Genomic DNA, 23,912 nt, shown 5'->3' on the forward strand with positions numbered 1-23,912 from the left:
CTGAGTCAAGTTTCTCGGCAGAAAACTTCTTAAGCTCGGTCTTTAGGCCAATGCAATTTTTCTATCCCAGCAACAAAGCAAGGAGCTGGAAACAGAGCTCCCTCTTGGGACTTTCTTTTCAGCTGGGGTCCGGGGAGCCTCTAAAGCTTTCTAGACTGGACTGGACTGGTGGGTATGAATTTTCCAGGCAGTTGAAAGTTCACGGTTGTCCTTAATTGTTCGCTCCTTTACTTGCTGGCTGGGATGGCTGCTCCATTCTCGAATTTCTCTCTCATTCTCGATTCGAGGTTGGGTTGACTCAAGGCTCACTCGCTCTCAGGATCAGTGTCGGCTGCCGGCGGGGTAAAGACAAACAGGCAGGGCAGCGAGCAATGACGTTCGCGAGTGCAGTACACATGCACAACTGTTACATAAATGTTATCTCATCACGCTGTGCCTGCGCAAGAGTGCTGCTTGCGAATGCACCATTCAGTTAAACGGACTCTGTGGCCTTCGGGAATCGATTAATGGAATCCTATCATTTAAAAATCTCCTGGACTGCTTTTAAGAGCCACCAGGAGTTTGAGGGCAAATCTGATAGTCTCCCGGCCATTCTGGGAGGGTTGGCAAGTACCCTATGACATGATCAACATACTTAAGCTAATCATGTTCAAAATACTATTTTATAAGAAATCCAAGTATATTGCTTGGGCATTCCTTTCTTCCAGCCAGTCTTGTTTTCACCTTTCTTTGTAGATGTTAAGATCTGGCTTTGCTGCACCTGGAAACATTCTCCTGCCCTCTGACATGGTATTTCCGGTGCTACAGCCCCGCCCCCTGGTACCGGACCGGAAGTTCGGTCGAACTGAGGGAAAATGGCCACCGGGATAGAGGTCGATTGGTGATTCTAATAATATTTTTAAAAAAACACACAGAAACAAGAGGCCGGGCGTTGAGATACCTCCATAAGTGGCTGGCGATGGCACGGGAAGCGGCAAGTCAGCTTTTTTTTTTGTAGCTGTGTTATGGTCGGGATTTGAGGTGAGGGATCCGGCTGGAGTGGGAGTTGCGCCGATTCCATCCCCTCCCCCGCCCCCCCAGCTGGGGCAGCGCCAGGGCCCCGGGGAGGCACAGATTACCCCCTGACACCGCCTCTTCATCAGGATTAAAGCACAGCGATCTCTCTTAGTTCCGCACAGGGCTGATCTCTGCCCCCCGGGGGGTAAAGGCTCCGCCTGGTCCCAGCTCATCCACCCCCGTGGGCTGAGGAAGGTGGCGCTGGGCTTTGGGTCGGGGTGGGCGGGGGGCAATCGGCTGGTTACTACCATCACTCACACTCTCTCTCTCTATTTTGGGAGGATGTCCAGACATCGGAATTGTATAGCCTACTGATTGTTCCTATTTGAATAATGGCCACTTTACATATTTCACGGAATACATTATTCAACTGGTAAATAATGCAAGCCCCCTGATGTTGTCCAGCAGGTATAAACACAAGTGTTCTACATCTTGCACTTTAGTTTCGGTCAGTAAAAGAACATAATGCACAGACATCCTATACATCAAATCATCTCATTGAAACATACAAGACTCTGAAGGGGGCTCGTCAGGGTAGTCTCAGGGGTCTATCCTGGCTGGGGAATGTAGACCACAAGGGCAGTCCCTGAATAAAGGGCAGATCATTTAGGACTGAGATGAGAAACTTCTTTACTCGGAACCCATGGAAAGAATTTATAGCCCCTTGAATCCATATCAATCACCAGGCTTATGAAAAAAAGATGAAATATCTTTACCAGGAATAACTTTACAGAAAAATAAATAAACAGTCAATCTTAGCTTTGGCTTCTGCACAATGAGACATAATCTACTCTTACAATAGCTGTTTAAATCAAAACTAAACATTTTGATTCAAAGATATGTGCTGTGCATTTACTCCTGCCCCAACTATTCTCCAGATTGTTTAAACCAGATGTATCACTACTTTGGAGGACTGATCTTATAAGTCTAATCTTTCTGTGATCTTGCTCTTCCTTATATCAATAATCTCCTCCAGCCCACATGCCTCTGAGATGTCTGCACTCGTCTGTCTGCATTGATTTTAATTGCTCCACCATTGGTGGCCGTGCCTTCAGTCACTTAGGCCCTAAGCTCTGGAATTCCCTCCCTGCATCTTTCTTTCCACCTTTAAAACACTATCTTAAAATCCACCTCTTAGACCAAGCTTTGGGTCATCTGACCTCCTTAATTGGCTCGGTATCATTTGTTTTATAATGCTCGTGTGAAACACTTTGAGATGTTTCATTATGCTAAAGGTACAATATAAATACAAATTGTTGTTGATCAATTAACTCCGTCTGCAGAGGTTTAATATTTTCAGCAAACAGATATCTTCCATTTTATAAATTTGACAAATGCAGAAGTGGAGGAAGAGAAATTGGTATCCTGTATGAAACGTGCAAAACTGACATGGAGGAGACTTAACAATTCAGACCACGACAAATCTGACAAAGCATTTTGTGACTAAATATATGTATGCATCCCTTGATTCTGATGTGATGATTTTTTTACCCACTACTATGAATTGAAAGATTGCTTGTCTGGACCAGGTTCTCTACCTCTCCCCACCAACTAAGGATACTTTTGTTTGGGAACCAATTGTAAAGATCTGCACAAGCACCAGACAAAAGATTCTACATGCTATTCCAGGAAAAGTTCCAAACATGATAATATGCATAGAACATTAAGTGTACTTAATCCCACTTGACATTGTTAATTATTACTGTGTTGAGCAACAGTTCTTTTGTTGCTACCTGTGAGAACTTAATTGAAACTGTAATTGAAAAATTTATCAAATGAAGTAGCCAGGGTGGCAGAGGGGATCAGAGTGTTCTGTACCGCATAGTGCTAGCAGAAGGTTTTTGTTGAGATAATGAATTGCTCTTTTATATAGTGTTTCTGAACCTTGAGAAGCTACTGAGGAGATAGGAACAGGAGTAGCTCACTTGGTCCCTGAGCCGTACTGTTAAGAAAATGAAGGGTAGAAATGCGTGCTTGGAAAAAAACAATTTTATCACTATAAATAACTGGAAACAGTTAGGAAAAGGACTGGTATAAGAGATGGGCGACACCTAAACAAAGAGACAGCAAGTGAGAATCGTTCAAACCAGATAGGTAGTAGGGAGGCCAGTCTGAAAGCCAGCTCCCAGACAATATAAATCACAAGATAGCCAATAGGTTGGTATAGACAATACCAGAGTGACTTACAAGAACTAGAGACCGGAAATTGGCAGAAGAACATGAAAGGAGGTCAGTCTCTAAGATGTATTTACATAAACACTCAAAAGTAAGGGCAGGAACAATACGTCCTTCTCAAGAAGAGATAATATAAGTGAAATGAATGGGTAAATGTGAAGGAAATGCTGAAAAGACTAAAAGGGCTTAAAACAAATGAAGTCCTCAGTTATGGATCAGATTTATTACAGGTAGTATGGCCAACATTCTGTAAATTCTGTAATTTGAGTGTGTTACTGGAGACTGAAGAGGTATTAGATGGTAAACAGATTAGTAAACAGGTTTCTGTTATGTCCATGTTCAAAAAGGGAGACAAAACATACAAAGTTACAGACTCATTAACCTACCTTCAGTACGTGTAAGATAATGAAATAAATAATTAGGAGTAAACTTGAGTATACCTGTACAGTAATAACTTTGTTAACAATGGTCAACATGGAGAGTCTTGCCTGACCTTTCTCCTCAACTTTCAGAATGTTACAACCCTAGTGGACTGTGGGAAACTTTACAACAAGATTTCAAAAGGGCATTTGATAACATTCTGCACAAATGAATGTTAATTGCAAAAAACGAGGGAATCAAGGTAACCAGAGGAATGGATAAAGAATTGATATACAGATGGAAAGGAACAATGTTTGTTAGAGGAGTTAGTTCTGCGTAGAAGAAAATGCTGGGTTGGGTTGCTTAGAGCATGGCTTTGGAATAACTGTACCTGGCATGCTACTGGCTGTGGTACTGAACTATAAACTTAGAGCATGAGAGTTCCATCCTTGGAAAGCTGTGAAATTGAACTTAATAAATGTAGTTACTTGTAGACTGACATTAGAAAATGACCATGAAAATTGCTAGATTGTCATAAAATTGCAGCTGGTTCTCTTAATTTCCTTCAGGAAGGGAGCCTGTCACCTTTCCTGGACTACCCAGTATGTATTCCTATCCCATGCTACAAAGTTGGCTCTTTTTGCCCTAAGGGAAACTAGAGATGGCAGTAAATGCTTCCTTGCAAATGGCACCTAATCTCAAGAACAAATGTAAAGGACCTGGACAGAGAAACCCAGTGGCCATATTTGCAAATGATACAAAAGTAGGAGTGTTTATGCATTTGGAGAAAGCAGCTCAAAAATTATACAATATGTTGGACATAGTATATATAACAAGGTGACATGGCAAATGAAATTTAATATAAACAAATATAAAGCACTACATATATGAAGAAAAAAATAAGTAACAGATGTGCTCCAAGGATGATATTGAAAAAGCTAAGGATGAAGCCAAAAGAAATTTAAGAGTTTTAGTAGACCCTAGGATGAGTATGTATAACCAATTCAAAATAGCAATCAATAAAGGCAGTAGAAAATGAAACTGAATTATGGGAAGACATTGTCAAACTGGCTGGACTGCACCTCGAGTACTCATTCCTCTTCTAGTGACCTAAATGTAAAGGAAACACTTAGGCTGTGGAGGTAGTGCCATAGGCTGATTCCTAGGGCTGGATTTTCAAGGAGTTGGGAAGACTCTGTGTACCTTTAATAAGGCGGGTGGGACTCAGATGCAGATGTCCTGCCCCCATTTCCGACAGATCAAATTTTTGCCAGTGGGGGAAAGGGGGCAGGGTGTGATTCACACAAGAGGGAAACCCGAACTCAGCAGAGCCATTTGAATAATGCTGAGTTCAAACAGTCCCCATTTTGGCTTAATCTACAGCGTTGAAATCACAAATTGAAGGAGTAGATGTAAACACTCCTGAAGGGCAAATAAGATTTGTATAACTGTCATGATCTAAACAGTTTTTTTAAATCCCTGGTCTTTAAACTTAAAAAAAAGACTGCGGTTGCTACAGAAAGTTTTTTAAAAATCCCTCTGCTGGACTGCTTTGATTAACAGACTCTCTGCTGCAGGTTAAAAAAAATAGCATCTGTTCCTGTAGTTTCAGTAGAGTTCGTTGTTGATATTTCCACAATGGCTATTATTATGTGATTATGAATGCTTGGCTGACTTTCAAAATCTACATTTGTCCCTGCAGAGGTTCCTGGGTTCACAGTTTGATTGACGGTTTAAAGAGGCTATTAAAGGATTAGCTGTCTTTGATGTGAGGTCTGAATAGAAGTTTATTTTTGTGAGAGCTTAACCACTTGAGGTTTAAAAGATTGATTGGATTTTATGAGTGGGAGATTTTTCACTATCGGGTATGTAGCTCTGAAGAAGAGTCATACGGACTCAAAATGTCAACTCTGTTTCTCTCTCTGCAGGTACTGTCAGACCTGCTGAGTTTTTCCAGCATTTTCTGTTTTTGTTTCAGATTTCCAGCATCCGCAGTATTTTGCTTTTATCTTTATGTAGGAGTGAGAGCTGTATTAGATTGTTAGAAATTTATTCTTCTTATCCCCATGTGGCTCCTGAGGTCTGCCCATGGTGGATACTGGGTGAGTGGCAAAGGAGGTAGCATGGAGGGTAGATGGGGCCATGGGGGAGGTGGGTGGGGATATGAGTCGACATGGAGGGTATGAGGGCCATGGGGTGGGTAAGGGGCATGAGGTAACATGGAAGGTATGATGGGTCATTGGGGGTGGATGAGAGGCAAGGCCTATAGTGCCTAATAACTGGGACTAAGTTACAGAGAACCAAAGCTGCCTTCTAACCAGCCCATCTTGGCACTTGCCTGCAACCCCCCCCCCCCCGCCCAACAACTCTGCTTCCAGGGGTCAGCGGGCCCAACTTCATCCTGCTCCCACCACCGTCAACCCCCACCCCCGAGTGAAAGTTGCATGATCCAGATGAGATATTCTGGGGAATGGATAAGGTAAAGCTGCAATATTACCTTAGGTTAAATAGCAAGAGTAGGACAAAGGGACATTGATTCAGACTAGTAAATGAAGAAATTCTTCTTGCATAGACTAATCAAAAAAAAAATTGGATATTGAATTGGAGGAGCTTTAATACCTTTTTTGGTGTATAAACTCGATTATGACTTCCAGCTACTGGAGATTCACCCAATCCCCATTAAGGGATTCTTGGTGGACACACATGGTGGAATGCTGCCATGATGTCACAGGCAGTCACTCTCACCTGGAATTCAGATCTTCAGCCTATATTTGGATGAAAGATGTAATAAGATAGGTGGCAGAATGCCCTGGCAGAACCCAGTATTGTAATTAGGGTATTGGTTAGTAAGTACCATTTGATAGTGCCACTGATGTCAGTTATAAAAATTCCAAATGACCAATTCACCATATAAGAAGTCCCAACGTCGGTAGTACCACTGGCAAGTGCAGACTAGGCAAAGGAGGTGCTTTTACACATGAAGGTTAAATCAGCAGATGAATTAAGTGGTCCTGTTCTGGAATACTGGCAAAGTACAGGCTGAAGTGTTGCCTATAGAATGATGTGCAGGAGCCTGAGGAGGGCAGAAAAATGCATTTTAAACTGTAACTTTTAAATACTCTTCATGAAAACATAACTAGTAATTCACCCATTTAGAATATAAATAATTGATCTTTTTCAAGCTTTTGGACATTTCATTATGTTAAAGGTGCTACATCAATGCGGGTTGTTGTTGTTTTAATGCTTTGTGAAAGTCCTGCAAAACAATGAACAAATTTTGCTTTCAACAGAGTTCGAAGTCTGTTGGAGAGTCATGACTTTATGCCTGTATTCATGATTTCAGTTCTGATACCTGAGGCCTGATTCCTTTCATAATGGTAAGTTTTGTGCAGTTGAACAGTTTCCCTGTTACTTGTGAATTGAAGTAGTAGTTAATTGACAACCGTTTGTGGATTGCCAACGTCTTTATTTAAAGTTAGTTATGAGAAAGAAACTAATGTTATCAGACGTTGTACGACACTTTTAACTAATTTTTAAGCTGGGTAACACCATGATTAGAATGTTGAATTTTGTCTTTTACAACAAAAAAAAATAAAATGGAAACTTAATATCTGGTCTTAAGCTTCAAAAATTTTAGGTATAAGCTGACTTTGGATTTGAGTGGCTACTTCGCTAGGAGGCAGAAGGATGTGGAAATATTAGTTTTAAATTGTATTTTTTAAAAACAATTGCGTGACACAGTCACACAAGCCAGTCTTTCACCTCTGCATTTATCTTCAGTTCCAGTACAGATTGACAAGATGAAAGTGTTGTCTGCTGGTTGTAGGGTTTGTGAAATAGTTTTGGTAAACCTTAGCTCAGTTCCAAGGGGATGTGTTTCTACTGCAGAAAACTGTCCAAAATTGGAACCAAAGTACTAGTCTAACACAGAACGACTAATGTGCAAAATGGAAAAGGCCGTATTGGTACTTTGTTGGCGTTGAAGCTAAGGTATATGATTGTGCCAGTAAAGACAAGCTTAATCCTGCTTTTAAAGGTGGGATACCTCGTTGTGCTTGATGCTGGCTTGTGCACTCGAAGTGAGCTTTGGTTCCATTTCCCAATATGGCCATCCTTTATGTTCGTGGGTGGAAAGATTCACATTGCTAAGCATCAAATATTCACCCTGTTTTACTTTGTTAAGGCAGGTGTGAGACATTATCTTTCTACCACATTTCTCTCTTTATTGTTAGATTGCTTTATTTGCCTCTTTATTGTTAGATTGCTTTCTTGGGTGAGCTGCAATTTCCTCAAGCTAAACATTGGGAAGACCTGGGCCTCCTGCCCTCGCCACACACTATTACAATGCCACTCTCAGGCAGCCTCTGTGTCCTATTTCATGGAGCTAAGACAGCTTACTTCCACTTCTAACATTGCTCACTCTGCCCCAATTAGACCATCTGTGCCTTTGCCTTCACATTCAACTGTTCCAATGATCTCCTCCCACCATCCACCCTCTACTTTCCATAAACTTCAGATCATCCAGAACTTTCCTTTAGGACCATCCTCTCTTTAAAACCCACCTCTTTTACCAAGCCTTTCATCATCATTGGCAATATCTCCTTTGGTTTGTGTCTAGTTTTTTTGGTGGTAATTAGATACATTTACTTGAAAGCATGTTAAGCCATGTTGTGCATCTGTTTGTGGCATGTTATATCTTCACTACCTTTCATATTCAAATTGGCACAGCACTATATCTGCATCAGGTAATAAGTTGGGTTTTGATGATGGTGACTTGGGTATGCTAATTTATGACTCAGCAGTGTTCTATTGTGAACTTGGTCTTTAAGATTTAAAAAAATAAATTCTGATTCTGTAACCTTGCCCTAATTTGTAGAAAATCTATTACCACACCTGCTTCAAGTGATTTAGTTCCCCGTTGCTAAAAGAGGAAATATTTTCACTGAACTGAATACTCATCCCCTCACTCAGATTCTTATAATTACTTGTTTATACAGATATACTTTAAACAATTTAAAACCTGAAATCATATTTCTGAAAATAAACATTTTGGGTTAAGTCATGCATTGGTCCTGCTGAAAACCGGATCACCCATGGTCTTTATAAAGTTGCCATTTGGATTCATTCAGGTATAACTGGTAATTGACTTGAAGCAATTATTTCCTTGATCACAACCAGTGAATCACTTGTAAAATTGGTGCTTCCTGCATATGCAAGAAGAATTTTGTGAGGGTTTTGGAGGAAAGCAAGCAAGTTGTGGATTTGAATTCCCTATTTTAGATAATTATATGTAAACAGCACAAATAACCTGCTCTTTGGATTATTTTCTTGGAGGTTCCCTTTAAAGTAATGCATCCATCATTGGGACAGCCACAAAATTGGCATCCACAGATATATAAGGTGGGAAGTTCTAGAAAAAGTCCAAAACTATGGGTTTCAGGTTGCTTAGTATCTTTAGAATTCCTTAGTAAAATCTTTTTTTTCTGCAGTATCACGCTTTGGAGTATGCATTGGACCGCGCAGAGGTGAGTCATCTACAGCAACACATCTATTCTGCTGTGTAGCATTGCACTACAACTCTTATTTAAACCTGTTACTCAGTTATTCAGCATGCATAATGATTTGTGTTTTTTTGTAGTACATAATTGGATGTGCCAGGCAACGACCTCCAAAAAGAAGGCATTCATCTAGTGGAAGGTGGTGCTCCGTAATTAAAATATTTCAAAGTTAAATGTATATTGTTGACTTACAAAACTTCAAAAACATTGAATTGTAAAACTTATTATTTTAGGAAATCTGTACATCAGAAACTGTATGACTTGTACATGGAAGAATGTGAAAAAGAACCAGAGCTGAAGGTATGCACACTTCATGCACTAATCCATAGTTCCTCGGGCTGCTTGAAAATTTATAGGAAAACATTTTTAAAACCATTAAGAATTAAAATTCACATCTTATTTGCCAATTGGACAGAAAAATAAAAGTTTAGTAAATGACAGTCCACAAGTAGAAGAAACGGATATTAAATCTAGCTTCCCTTTTATTTTTGGTTCTACCTTAATGATTTCACTGGCCTGACTTTCCAAATGCCTACATAAAATCCTAAATGTAACTCCATTTTTGAAACGGTTAAACCCATGTTTGGACCTTGTTAAAAGCCTTATGAACCCTGAAAACATTGTTCCATTTTAGTTGATTAAGACGAGGACTATTAGGCCCTCAAATGGCTTCATGAGTGGCTGCTTTGAATAAATGAAGCCATAACGATTGAAAAGATCTCCGGCTCAATTCCTGGTCTGTTCTTTGTTAGCTGACCTTAATTGTTGGGATTCTGCTTTTGGCCACAATGCTTTTGTGTCAGAAAGGCTAAAATCAGCAAGATTTCCGCTCCTGATTCTTATCTGGGGACCTCTGCTAGAAGTACATGCAGAGATTTTGAGGCAAGGATAGCATTGTGCTGTGGTTAGAAGGGTTAACTTATGAGGGCAGGTTGCATAGCCCAATCTTATATTTGCTTGAGTATAAAAGAATAAGAAGTAGTCTAATTGAGGTGTTTAAGATGATTAAACGATTTGATAGGATGGACAGTGAGAAGTTATATCTTTTCATGGGGGAATCCAGAAAAGAGGAACAGAAATTAGACCTAGGCTTTTCAGGGGTGATTTCAGGAAGGACTTCACAAAGGATAGGGAAATCTAGAACTCCCAAACAGTTATCAAGGCTAAAGTAATTGCAAATTTCAAAACTGAAGTTGATACATTTTTGTTGGGCAAGGGTATTAAAGGATATGGAACCAGGGAATGTCAATGGTTTTAAGATACAGATCAGTCCTGGACTAATTGAATAGGCTTGAGGGGTTGAAAGCTGACTCCTGTTGTCAAGGCTCATGGAAAGAATGACCAAGACAAGGCATTAATGATTGCTTGAACACTGCTTCACAAGGTGTTAATGTATTAAGGAGAGGAGAATTGGTGGAGAAAATTTATGAGGAGGAAAAACTGGTTGAGTGATATGACAGTTACAAAAAATTTTACTGTTACTGTTTGTTCCTTTGGTTATTTTAATGCCCTTATAAAATAGCACAGCCAAAAAGTACAATATTTATAGATAGCTGCATCACTTTTGTAAAGGTTGTATTAATAACATAACTTAATGCAAGTAGTGAAAATCAGATTTTTGCCATGGAGCTGAATTTGATATTTGTATAAAATGTACATTTCTGATTAATTCCCAGAAATTAAGGCGAAATGTTAACCTGCTGGAGAAACTGGTTATGCAAGAAAGAGTGTCATGTCTTGTAATAAATCTGTATCCTGGAAATGAAGGTTATTCGCTGATGCTCCGAGGGAAAAATGGATCAGGTACCATTGTTTAACATCTGTAGACTATTAACATTTGTGGACTATTGATTATAAGTGCTTTACAAGTTATCCCTGCAATTTTATTATTGCAAACACTGCCTTTCATCTGGTTTCCTGCAGATATAGAAAAATATCTAGGGTGCAGTTGGTAGAGTATATTCCATTATCTGTGTGTTGAGTTGCAAATTTTTTAACATTGCAATTCATTTTTTAAAAATCTTATTAACTTCAGATTCGGAAACAATCCGGTTGCCTTATGAGGAGGGAGAGTTGCTGGAATACTTGGATGCAGAGGAGCTACCACCGATTCTTGTAGATCTTTTGGAAAAATCTCAGGTGAGCTAAAATATGTACGAGAGAAACTACATGATCAAAATAATGCCAGTGTAATTCTTGGGGGAGGGATGTTAGAAAGTTCCCTTTTACACTGAACAAAAAAAAACTTGGGTCTTGTGGGGTAGGTGCTTCTGCCTGTACCACATATGGTTTTGGTAGCAGTTTGGGAATGTATCTTGGTTGGGAGGTGGTGGGTAGTGCCTACCCAGGGTACCTGGGGAATCCCATCAGATAGATACCTGATTGGCTGAAGTGTCAGTTCCATTCTGGGGCTGAAGTAACCCCTAAATTTCAAACTACAATCGATCCCAAAAGAGGAGGAACATTAGAAGGTTAAAATTTTGGATTCTGCTCCCTTTTTGGTCCAAGCAATCTCTTGCTCCCCCTCTTGGAGCGGCAGGATGAGGCACTAAAATTTAAATGACCTCATTCCCTGGGCTTTTGATGGAGTCAAAGTCAGGGAAAAGCAGCTGACCGAAGCTCTCCCTTAATGAATATCTGATGGCACAATTGCACTGCAGAGTATTTCCTCTCCCCTGCAGTTTTTTTTATTGTGGTTTTCAACTGGCATATTATGTGCTTCGTACTTTAGATGTGAATTCAATATCATTTTTTATGTTCCTTAGACAATGTAATCCCAACTTTGGAAATGATCCTTGACAAAATTTGCCAAATGTGAATATCCAAAAATATGGCAAACCTAGCAACTCAATGTAATAACTGAGTTATAATTAAAGTGGCCAGCATTAGGAAAGGAATAACTCCCAGGCCTTTTATTTGCATTATTTTATCTTTTACTAGTTCATTTCCTATACCGTTGCCCAGAGCCAAATTCAATATTTTTGCAATTATTTGCAATGTAGTATAAGGAACCAGATGGCTACATGGAAGATTTTCTTTTATTTGTACATACTTTACAAATTCTGCTCCCAGTTCTACAAGCTTCATCGATATCTTGTGGTCAGTCATGGCCCCTTCCAGCTGTCCCACCCTTGGCACTCAGTCTCCTGTGGCCATTTGACCATGTCCCTTATTTCCGTGAGTGACAATCTACCTCCACTCTGTGGGCAGCATTTAACAGGGCACCAGAATTCCCGCTCCTCACACACCCCTGGCTATAAAGTAAGGGGGGTGGGGTGGTAGCCCTGGAGAAGAACAGTTCCCTTGCAGCCAATAAACAGCTGATTGGTCATTCATAGACTGGAGATGGGATTACTGCTCCTCAGGAACAGGAAGTGCTGTATCCAAGAGCCGCTCACCAATTGGAGTGGTGACCATTGCTGGTACTGTACTCGAGCGATGAGGAAGCACGCAGCACTGAATTCAGGATTTGAGGAGGCCACGCCAGGACCAAGTTGGCAAACCCTGTTGAGAGAGGTGGTGCGGCAGGCCGAAAGAGCAGGAGTAGGGGAACCTGGTTGGGGGTGGTTACAACTTGGGCTCTGGGGGCCCATATAAGAAAGGAGTCCTCCATTTCCCCCATGTCCCTGCACCTGCACCCAGCTCACTGGTGGATGGGCCACCAGGCAACCTATCCCCCCCCACCCCCATCACCACCCTCCCTCCCTTGGAGCCACGCCAATGGTATAATTGCAGTGGGGACAGGGGTGGGCGGATAGCCAGTGAACAGGCCTCCCACTGGACTTCCCTTGTATGGGGGGTGGGGGAGGTGTTAAATCCAGCCCTATTTCAGCTCATGCCTCAAACAAGTACTAATCCCACAGCCAAGCCTCAACATTTCTTGAAGTGAATATAGATACAGGGTTCTCCCTTTCCCAATTCCCTTACTGGAGCATAAATATCTATTATAAAATTACATGATACAGTTAAAATAATTATAAGCGTGTAATTATAAATATTGCAATATTTCTAAATGCAAAAGTATTGTAAATGTAAATGTAATTTTTATGTACTTAAGAGTCTTGTTCAAGTGTTCAGGAATAAAAAAACACAAGGGAGACAGAAATCAAGAAACTATAGGCCAGTTACCCATACATGTATCATTGGGAAAATGCGAGAATCCATTATTAAAGAAGTAAGAGCAGGACATTTAGGAAATCATTGTACAATCAGACAGAGTCAACACGGTTGTGTGAAAGGGAAATAGTGCCTGACAAATTTATTAGAGTTCTTTGAGGATATAATAGACAGGGTGGATAAAGGGGAATAAGTATATTTATTGTATTTGGAATTCCAAAAGGCATTTGATTTGGTCTCCTTACTTAAGGAGGGACATACTTGCATTGGAAGCAGTCCATAGAAGGTTCACTAGGCTGGTTCCTGTGATGAGGGATTTGCCTTATGAGGAAAGGTTGAGCAGGTTGGGCCTATACTCATTGGAGTTTGGAAGAATGAGAAGTGATTTTTTTTTGTTCGTTCATGGGATGTGGGTGTTAGTGTCTAGCTCAGCATTTATTGCTCATCTCTAATTGCCCATGAAAAGGTAGTGGTGAGCTGCCTTCTTGCACCGCTGCAGTCCATGTGGTGTAGGTACACCCACAGTGCTGTAGGTACACCCACAGTGCTGTTAGGAAGGTCATCCCAGGATTTTGACCCAGCAACAGTGAAGGAATGGCAATATATTCCCAAGTCAGGATGGTGAGTGCCTTTGAGGGGAACTTCCAGGTGGTGGTGTTCCCATGTGTCTGCTGCCCTTGTCTTTCTAGATAGTAGTTGTGGGCTTGGAAGGTGCTGTCTAAGGAGCCTTGCTGAGTTTCTGCAGTGCATCTTTTAGATGGCGCACACAGCTGCCACTGTGCGTCGGTGGTGGAGGGAGTGAATATTTGTGGATAAGGTGCCAATCAAGTGGGCTGCTTTGTCCTGGATGGTGTCAAGCATCTTGTGTTATTGGAGCTGCACTCATCCAGGCAAGTGGAAAGTATTCCATCACACTCCTGACTTGTACCTTGTAGGTGGTGAACAGGCTTTGGGAAGTCAGGAGGTGAGTTACTTGCCATAGGGTCCCTAGCCTCTGACCTGCTGTTGTAGCCACAGTGTTTATATGGCTAGTCCAGTTCAGTTTCTAATCAATGGTATCCCCACCCTGCCAGAGTGTTGATAGTGGGCAATCAGTGATGGTAATGCCATTGAGCGTCAAGGGGTGATGGTTAGGTTCTCTTTTGTTGGAGATGGTCATTACCTGGCATTTGTGAGGCACGAATGTTATTTGCTACTTACCAGCCCATGCCATTGTCCAGGTCTTGCTTCAGTTAGACATGGACTGCTTCAGTATCTGAGGAGTAGCGAGTGGTTGCGAACATTATGCAATCATCATTGAACATCCCCACTTCTGACAGTATGATGGAAGGAAGATCATTGATGAAGCAGCTGAAGATGGTCAGGCCTAGGGCACACTACCTGAAGAACTCCTGCAGTGATGTCCTGGAACTGAGATGATTGACCTCCAAAAACTACAACCATCTTCCTTTGTGCTAGATATGACTCCAACCAATGGAGAGTTTTCCCTTGATTCTCAATTACTCCAGTTTTGCAAGGGCTCCTTGATTACACACTCAGTCTTTACAGCCTCATTACAGGTTAAGTAAATGCCGCTTGATAACACTGTGGATGACTCCTTTCATTACTTAACTGATGATCGAGAGTAGATTGATGGGGTAGTAATTGGCTGGGCTGGAATTGTCCTGCATTTTGTGTACAGACATAGCTGGGCAATTTTCTACATGTCTTCAGTACTATTGCCAGAATATTGGCAGGGCCCATAGCCTTTGCTATCACGTGGAGTGAATCAAAATGGCTGAAGATTGCACCTGTGATGCTGGGGATCTCTGGAGGAGGCCGCGATGGATCATTCACTTGGTACCTCTGGCTGAAGATTGTTGCAAATGCACTGATGGGCTCCCCCATCATCAAGGATGGGATTATTTATGGAGCCTCCTACTCCAGTGAGTTGTTTAATTGTCCGCCATCATTCACGAATGGATATGACAGGACTGCAGAGCTTAGATCTGATCTGTTGGTTGTGGAATTGCTTAACTGTGTCTGTGCTGTTTGACACGCAAATAGTCCTGTGTTGACACCTCATTTTTAGACATGCCTGGTGGTGCCCTCCTGCATTCTTCATTGAACCAGGGTTGTTGTGGTGGGACTTGAACCCTTGGCCCCAGAGTATTACCCTGGGTCTCTGGATTATGAATCCAGTGACAATACCACTATGCCACCACCTCCTCCTGAAACATCAATAGACCCTGAGGGGGCTTGACAAGGTAGATGGTAAGAGGATGTTTCCTCTCATGGAGGAAGCTAGAACTAGGAGGCAGAGTTTAAAAATAAAGGGCCTCCCACGTAAGATGGAGGTGAGGAGGATTTTTTTTCTCTCAGAAGATCATTAGTGTTTGGAATTCTCTTTCCCAACGAGCAGTGGAGACTGAGTCATTGAATATATTCAAGGCTGAGTTAAACAGATTTTTGATTGACAAGGGAGTCAAGGCTTATGGTGGGCAAGCAGGAAAGTGGAGTTGAGACCACAACTAGATCAGCCATGATCTTATTAAATTATGGAGCAGGCTGTAGGGGTTGTAGGGGTTCTTATTTTCCTATTTTCTCTGTTCCAGCACAGAGGAGTGTGATTTTAATAAAGGATGTGACTGGGCTGGTTTGCAAGTGGCAATGGATGGGAAGCAAGCCACAGGCTATGGTCAAGGTTTGCTCTGGACTGGGTGCAGAGTTAGTTTGACTGTTAATGATGGTTGAGCCTCAAATTGAGCTCTATAATTGCTAGGCTATGAGAAAAGACTGGATACAGAACTGGGTTGGGAATGAGGAATTAAATTGCTACAGAGCCAAGGTAGGAGCAGGCTCAAGCCGGTTTTCTGTTGTCTAGATTACGCAAGTTATTGTCATGGTCCTGTCAGGAATTATAGTCTGATAACATGGCAAATTTTTGTCCCGGATTATGAATTCTGTTGTTTTCTACACCAATATTTGTAAGCATTTACTTTCAAATGGAAATTTATCCTCTAAAACCAACTTGCGGTTGAAATACCAAGGCAGTTTCTAGGCAAAGCGAACCATTCGCTACCAAACAACTGTTGTACTGGTTGTTTTATCTGCCCTTTGATGGCACAACTTTGAATGACAAAGGATCTCCCTTGGACTGAGTGCCTCATTGGTCCCAATCCTAAGTAAGAATTTGGAATGCCTTCAAGATGCTGGCCCAGATTTTGTGGCCAGTGACAAATGAATGGCCTTAGCCGCTCATCACTGAATCACAGAATTTTTACAGTGCAGAAGGCAGCCATTTGGCCCATCGAGTCTGCACTGGCTTTCTGAAAGAACATTCTACCTAGTCCCACTCCCCTGCCTTACTCCCATAACCTTGCACATTCTTTCTTTCCAGATAACAGCCCAGTTTCTTTTTGAATACCTCGATCGAACCTGCCTCCACCACCCTCTCAGGAAGTTCATTCCAGACTTCAACCACCCTCTGGGTGAAAAAAAATTTCCTCACATCAGTTACTCCTTTTGCCAATTATTTTGAATCTGTACCCTCTAGTTCCTGATGTGCTCTTGAGTGGGAACAGTTTCTCACTATTTACCCTGTCCATGCCCTTCAGGACCTTGAATACCTCTATCAAGACTTCTCTCAGCCTTCTTTTCTTGAAGGAAAAGAGTCCCGACCTCTCCAATCTATCCTCATAGCTACAGTTCTTCAACCCTGGAATCATTCTTGTGAATCTCCTCTGCACTCTTTCCAATGCCTTCACATCCTTCCTGAAGAACTGGCTGCAGTACTCCAGATGAGGCCTAACTACTGTGTTATACAAATTCAACATGACCTCCTTACCCTTGTACTCACTGCCCCTATTGATAAAACCTAAGATACCATATTACTTGAATTTTAAACACACCTTTAAAAATTCACTTACACATGACCGGACAAGCCCTAACTTTTACTGGTGTGTTTAGTGGTAGCAATCATCTAAGTATTGCAGCTTAACACCCTTCCCTGTGTTTGAATGCTGAGCCTCTTGGTGAGATACTGTTATAGTGAAGCTTCTGGGGGAGCATCTTCCTGATTTCTGTGTTTGACTATGCATGTGTGGTTGCCAGGAAATGCTGTCCAATTTACTCCTCAATAATGGTGAGCTCTGATAGCCTCACCATTATTTCTACTGCAAAATCCATGCATTGCTTTAGTCAGTCATTTGATCAGACTCCTTTCAAATTTGTTTTTGACTTAAAATCAGCACCAATGTGTTAAATCAATGGTGACCATTTTTGTTCAATTAAAGTTTTATTTTCTTGTTAGGTGAATATTTTTCACTGTGGATGTGTTGTAGCTGAAGTACGAGATTATCGGCAGTCTGGTCATGTGAAAGCACCTACATACCAAAGCAGGCATATATTACTTCGGCCTACAATGCAGGTAATAAATTGTGTTTGTTGTTAAATGTTCTATTCTCTCTCTCTCACTTCATCCCCAGTGTCATCACACAAACCACTTATTTTTAATGAGGTTAGTATTATATCTTATCAAAATAGTTTCTGAAATCCAAACTTTTTTTTTGTCTGTCTTTGCAAAAGACATTATTTTATACTGGGGTGCCACTGAACCTCCAGTGCCCTACCCAAGCAACCATTTTTCATGTGTGAACCCATAGCATAGTGTGTGGGGGCTATTTCAGGATGTAGAAATAAGGATGATGGCTTAGTATATACACTTTCCTGTATGGAATAATCAAGAATTATTTTTCCTCTCGCTACTCTCTGGATCCCAGAAAACTAAGGCCATTATCGAGGCTAGCGACTGTTCAGTCACGCTGAGATAAGTTGTGGTGCTTCATGTTCTTCCCTGTAAGGTTAAAATAGCCACCTCAATAGCATAAATTCAGGTTGTAGATAAAATCGGCAGTTTGAATTTGTTCTGAGAGTATTTCAGCTGTGATTCTGAATGGCGACCTGTGGTTAACTAAAAAAACTAAAGATAGTATCAAACTTAAAGAAAAAACATGGATGGATAGCTGGTCAGAATATTAGACAGAATATAAAAAACAGCAAAGAATTACTAAAAGATTAATAAGGAAGGAAAAATTAGAGTACAAAAGAAAGCTAGCTAGAAATATAAAAACGGGTAACAAGAGTTTCTATAGATATTTAAAAAAGAAAAGAGTTAAAGTGAATGTTTGTCCTATAGAAAGTGAGTCTGGGGAATTAATAATAGAAATAAAGAAATGGCAGATGAATTGAACAGGTACTTTGCATTGGTCTTCATTACAGAGGATACAAGTAACATCCCAGAAATGGCTGTAAATCAGGAAATGGAAGGGAGGGAGGAACTCAAGAAAATTACAATCATCAGGGAAGTGGTACTGAGCAAATTGTTGGAGCTATCAGCTGATGAGTCCCCGGGTCCTGATGGACTTCATCATAGGGTCTTAAGAGAAGTGGCTCTTGAGATAAAAACAGAAAATTCTGGAAAAACTCAGCAGGTCTGGCAGCATCTGTGGGGAAAGAAACAGAGCTAACGTTTCGAATCCGTATGACTCTTCAGAGCTAAAGAGGGGTAGAAATTGTGATGGATTTTATATTGTTTAAGAGGGGGTGGAGCAAAATAGAAGGTCAGGGATAGGTGGGAGCTCAGGAGATATTTGACACAGATGTCATGGGCACAGACCAAAGGGAATGTTAATGGTATTGTTAAAGACTAAAGGTGGTGTGGTAGCATAAAGGTAAGATAGCAGAATGTGTTAATATCAGAACAAGAGTCAGTGCTCTGTGAAAGCAAAACATAGAGACAAATGACAGATGTCCCTGTGGGTTGTGGGTGGGGGCAGGGTGGTAGTTGGTGGTAGTTGGAGGTTGGGGAAAAAATATATTTTTAAAAATTGGCTATTGTGATAGTTGATGCTTGTTTTAATTTTCAAAAATTCCCTAGATTCGGGGAAGGTTCCATTAGATAGCGAATATAACTCCTTTATTCAAAAAGGGAATGAGACAAAAAGCAGGAAACTGCAGACCAGTTAGCTTAACAGGAAAGTAGGTTGTGAAGAGGACATAAGGAGGCTACAAAGGGACATAGACAAGTTAAGTGAGCGGTCAAAGATCTGGCAAATGGAGTGTAATGTGGGAAAATGTGAAATTATCAATTTTGGCAGGAAGAACAAAAAAGAAGCATATGGCTAAATGGTGAGAGATTGCAGAGCCCAGAGCTGCAGAGGGATCTAGGTGTTCTAGTGCATGAATCGCAAAAGTTTAGTATGCAGATACAGCAAGTAATTAAGAAGGCTAATAGAATGTTATTGTTTATTGCAAAGGGAATTGAATACAAAGATAGGGAGGTTATGCTTCAGCTTTATGGGGCATTGGTTAGACCATATCTGGAGTATTGTGTACAGTATCGGTCTCCTTATTTAAGGAAGGATGTAAATGTGTTGGAAACAGTTCAGAGAGGTTTACTAGACTAATACCTGGAATGGGAGGGTTGCCTTTTGAGGAAAGGTTGGACAGGCTAGGCTTGTATCACTGGAGTTTGGAACAGTAAGAGGCGACTTGATTGAAACATATAAGATCCTATGAGGGGTCTTGACAAGGTGGATGTGAAGAGGATGTTTCCTCTTGTGGGAGAATCTAGAACTAGAGGGTCACTGTTTAAAAATAAGGGGTTACCCATTTAATACAGAGATGAGGAGAATTTATTTTTCTGAGGGTCATGAGTCTCTGGAACTCTTCCTGAAAAGGCAGTGGAAGCAAAGTCTTTGAATATTTTTAAGGCAGATAGAAACATAGAAACTAGGAGCAGGAGTAGGCCATTTGGCCCTACGAGCCTGCTCCACCATTCAATATGATCATGGCTGATCCTCTAGCTCAACACCATATTCCCGCTTTCTCTCCATGCCCCTAATATCCAAAAATTTATCAATTTCTTTCTTGAATATACTCAGTTACCCGGCCTCCACTGCCTTCTGTGGTAGAGAATTCCACAGGTTGACCATCCACTGCGTGAAGAAATCTTTCCTCATCTCAGTCTTAAATGGCCTGCCCCATATCCTGAGACTGTGGCCCCTGGTTCTAGACTCCCCAACCAGGGGAAACATCCTCCCTGCTTCCAGTCTGTCTAGCCCTGTTAGAATTTTATACGTTTCTATCAGATCCCCTCTCATTCTTCTAAACTCTAATGAATACAGGCCCAGTTGAACCAATCTCTCCTTATACGACAGTCCTGCCATCCCAGGTGTCAGCCTAGTGAACCTTTGCTGCATTCCCTTTATGGCAAGTATATCCTTTCTTAGGTAGGGAGACCAAATCTGCACGCAATACTCCAGGTGTGGTCTCACCAGGGCCCTGTATAACTGCAGTAAGACATCCCTACTTCTGAACTCAAATCCTCTTGCAATGAAGGCCAACATACCATTTGCCTTCCTAATTGCTTGCTGCACCTGCCTATTTACTTTCATTGACTGGTGTATAAGGATGCCCAGATCCCTTTGTGCATCCACATTTCCCAATATATCACTATTTAAATAACACTCTGCCTTTCTGTTTTTCACACCGAAGCATGTAACTTCACATTTATCCACGTTATACTGCACCTGCCATGTGTTTGCCCACACACACAACTTGTCTAAATCGCCCTGAAGCCTCTTATCATCCTCCTCACAACCCCACCCCGTTTTGTGTCATCAAACTTAGAAATATTGCATTTGGTTCCCTCATCCAAGTCATTTATATATATCGTGAATAGCTGGGGCCCGAGCACCGATCCATGCAATACACCATTAGTCACCGCCTGCCACCTGGAAAAAGACCCATTTATTGCCGCTCTCTGTTTCCAGTCTGTCAACCAATTCTCAATCCATGCCAGTATATTACCCGCAATCCCATGTGCTTTCATTTTGCCCACAAGCCTCTTATGTGGGACCTTATGAAAAGCCTTCTTGAAATCCAAATACATCATCTATTCTATCTATTCTCCTTCATCTATTCTATTAGTTACATCCTCAAAAAACTCCAGTAGATTAGTTAAGCATGATTTCCCTTTCATAAACCCATGCTGACCTTGTCTAATCCCGTTAATGCTTTCCAAGTGTTCTGTTACCACATCTTGTATAATAGACTCCAGCATTTTCCCCACTCCTGGTGCTAGGCTAACTGGTCTGTAATTCTTTGTTTTTTCTCCCCCTACTTTTTTAAATAGTGGGGTTACATTTGCCACCCTCCAACCTGTAGGAACTGCTCCAGAGTCTATAGAATTTTGGAAGATGACCACCAATGCATCCAATATTTCCAGGGCCACTTCCTTTAGTACTCTGGGATGTAGATTATCAGGCCCTAGGGATTTTTCAGCCTTTAACCTCATTAATTTCTCTAGCACCAGTTTTTTACAAATACTGATTTTCTTCAATTCCTTCCTCTCACTAGACCCTTGGTTCCCTAACATTTCTGGGAAATTATTTGTGTCCTCTTTTGTGAAGACAGAACCAAAATATGTGTTCAATTCTTCTGCCATTTTTTTGTTCCCCATTATAATTTCCCCCCGTTTCTAACTGTAAGGGACCTACATTTGTCTTCAGTAATCGTTTTCTCTTCGCATGTTCTTAGAAGCTTTTACAGTCAGTTTTTATGTTCCTTACAAGTTTATTCTCATTCCATTTTCCCCTTCTTGATCAAGCTTTTTGTCCACTTTTGCTGAATTCTAAACTGCTCCCAATCCTCAGGCTTGCTGCTTTTTCTAGCAATTTTATATGTCTCCTCTTTGGATCTAATACTATCCCTAATTTCTTTTCTAAGCCACGGTTGAGCCACCTTTCCTGTTTTATTTTTTGCCCCGGGCAGGAATGAATAATTGTTGTAATTCATGCATATGTTCCTTAAATATTAGCCATTGCCTATCCACTGTCAACCCTTTTAGTACGGTTCCCCATCCCATCACTGCCAACTTGCGTCTCGCACCCTCGTAGTTCCCTTTATTTAGATTAAGGACCCTAGTTTTAGATTCAACTTTTTCATTTATTTAGATTAAGGACCCTACCTTAGATTGTTAATTAATCCTTTCTCATTGCACAATACCCAGTCTAGGATAGCTTGCTCTCTTAATTGGTTCCTCAACGTATTGGTCTAAAAAACCATCATGTACATACTCCAGGAAATCCTCCTCCGCAGTATTATTGCTAGTTTGGTTTGTCCAATCTATATGTAGATTAAAGTCACTCATGATTACAGATGTAGCCTTACTGTATGCATCTCAAATTTCCTTCTTAATGCCTTCCCTTACATCTCCATTACTATTTGGGGGCCTATAGAAAACCCCCACCAACATTTTCTGCCCCTTGGTGTTTCTTATCTAATCTAAATTAGATAGATTCTTGATAAGCAAGGGAGTGAAAGATTATAGGGAATAGGTGGGAATGTGGAGTTGAGGTTGCAATCAGATAAGCCATGATCTTATTGAATAGCGGAGCAGGCTCAAGGAGCCCCGAGGCCTACTCCTCCTAATTCATGCGTTTGTATATTCGTAATGAGATACTCTGTCCAATTCAACTGTTATGCTGCGTCAGCATGCCAGAACTTGTAATATTCTTATTTGTTCATTGCAGTCACATGACATCATGTAAGAGGTTGATGACCGAAGAAAATAAATTCACAAATAAAAACTTAGAAAAATACATAAACTATTATCCTCAAGCCAAACTGTAGGTCAAAGTCAGCAAAAGCATAAACTGTTTATTTTAGTGTAGCTTAATTGTTAGTTAACTTGTTATAAGATGATTGTGTCATTTGATGATTTTATCATGTTTCCTTTTCTACAGGTTATAATGTTATGTTCTACTTGCCTGCTCGATGCCCATTTTGAACTTGTACAATTCTCTAACCTGTAAATAATGGTTGTTTTACCACACCAACCTTTTTTTTCCTGCAGACCTTGATTTGTGACGTACATGCAATAACAAGTGACAACCACAAATGGACACAGGTAAATTGTGCAACATTCAATTCGTAGGGTTCCTGTGTCATGGTAAACCTATTTAATAGAGATATTCATTTTATAAACTTTAGAATATAATTATCACTGCTGAAGGCCATAGAACAAAATCACAAAGCAATTTCTAGGACTTTCAGGTAATGAAGGCACACTTGTTTACTGTAGCCACTTTATTGAAAATTTACTTAATTTGATATTTGCTGGGATATTTGTTAGGTTAAAAACAGTACAGGTACAGCTATGTTATTTGAAGTTGATCTTTTTTCATAATGTAGGATGACAAACTTGTCCTTGAAAGCCAGCTGGTGCTCCATACAGCCGAGCCCCTTTGCCTAGACCCTTCCTTCACTGTAACATGCACAACCAACAGGCTTGTCTATAACAAACAAAAGATGAACACAAGACCAATGAAAAGGTGGGTGTTATCTATCATGTGGTAAAGTTGTATTTTGATATGCAACAGTTGTTCAAAAACTCTCTTTTCCTAATTAAAGCTGACTATCAAAATATGTTCTTTTAAACTCAAGCACTATTTGAAATAAACTCTGCAATCATTCTACTTGGTACTGTTCTGACCACTACCGACGCTAATTACTGCACAAACCAAATCCCAGAGGGAAACTTAGCTTACCTTTTTTTTGTATTCGGAAAAAGAGAGGAAAATGTACTGATCTCGGCAGCAAGAA

At 40.8% G+C, this 23,912-nt stretch overlaps 1 protein-coding gene across 10 annotated transcripts in view; it reads left to right on the plus strand.

The window, feature by feature from the left end:
- The first annotated feature begins 818 nt into the window (after positions 1 to 818).
- The window catches only part of supt20 (SPT20 homolog, SAGA complex component), an 89,858-nt gene continuing 66,764 nt past the window's right edge, over positions 819 to 23,912 (plus strand). For all 10 annotated transcript variants that reach the window (XM_078545290.1, XM_078545291.1, XM_078545292.1 and 7 more), the window contains exons 1-10: positions 819 to 973; positions 6,882 to 6,968; positions 9,081 to 9,116; positions 9,230 to 9,288; positions 9,383 to 9,449; positions 10,826 to 10,952; positions 11,185 to 11,288; positions 17,557 to 17,673; positions 23,164 to 23,217; positions 23,502 to 23,641. In XM_078545290.1, coding sequence (XP_078401416.1) covers positions 6,966 to 6,968; positions 9,081 to 9,116; positions 9,230 to 9,288; positions 9,383 to 9,449; positions 10,826 to 10,952; positions 11,185 to 11,288; positions 17,557 to 17,673; positions 23,164 to 23,217; positions 23,502 to 23,641 — 707 coding nt within the window. In that variant the 5' untranslated portion in view covers positions 819 to 973; positions 6,882 to 6,965. The remainder of the gene's footprint in view (positions 974 to 6,881; positions 6,969 to 9,080; positions 9,117 to 9,229; positions 9,289 to 9,382; positions 9,450 to 10,825; positions 10,953 to 11,184; positions 11,289 to 17,556; positions 17,674 to 23,163; positions 23,218 to 23,501; positions 23,642 to 23,912) is intronic.

Source organism: Cetorhinus maximus, chromosome 7, assembly GCF_964194155.1.
Source record: "Cetorhinus maximus chromosome 7, sCetMax3.hap1.1, whole genome shotgun sequence".
Classification (NCBI taxonomy): domain Eukaryota; kingdom Metazoa; phylum Chordata; class Chondrichthyes; order Lamniformes; family Cetorhinidae; genus Cetorhinus; species Cetorhinus maximus.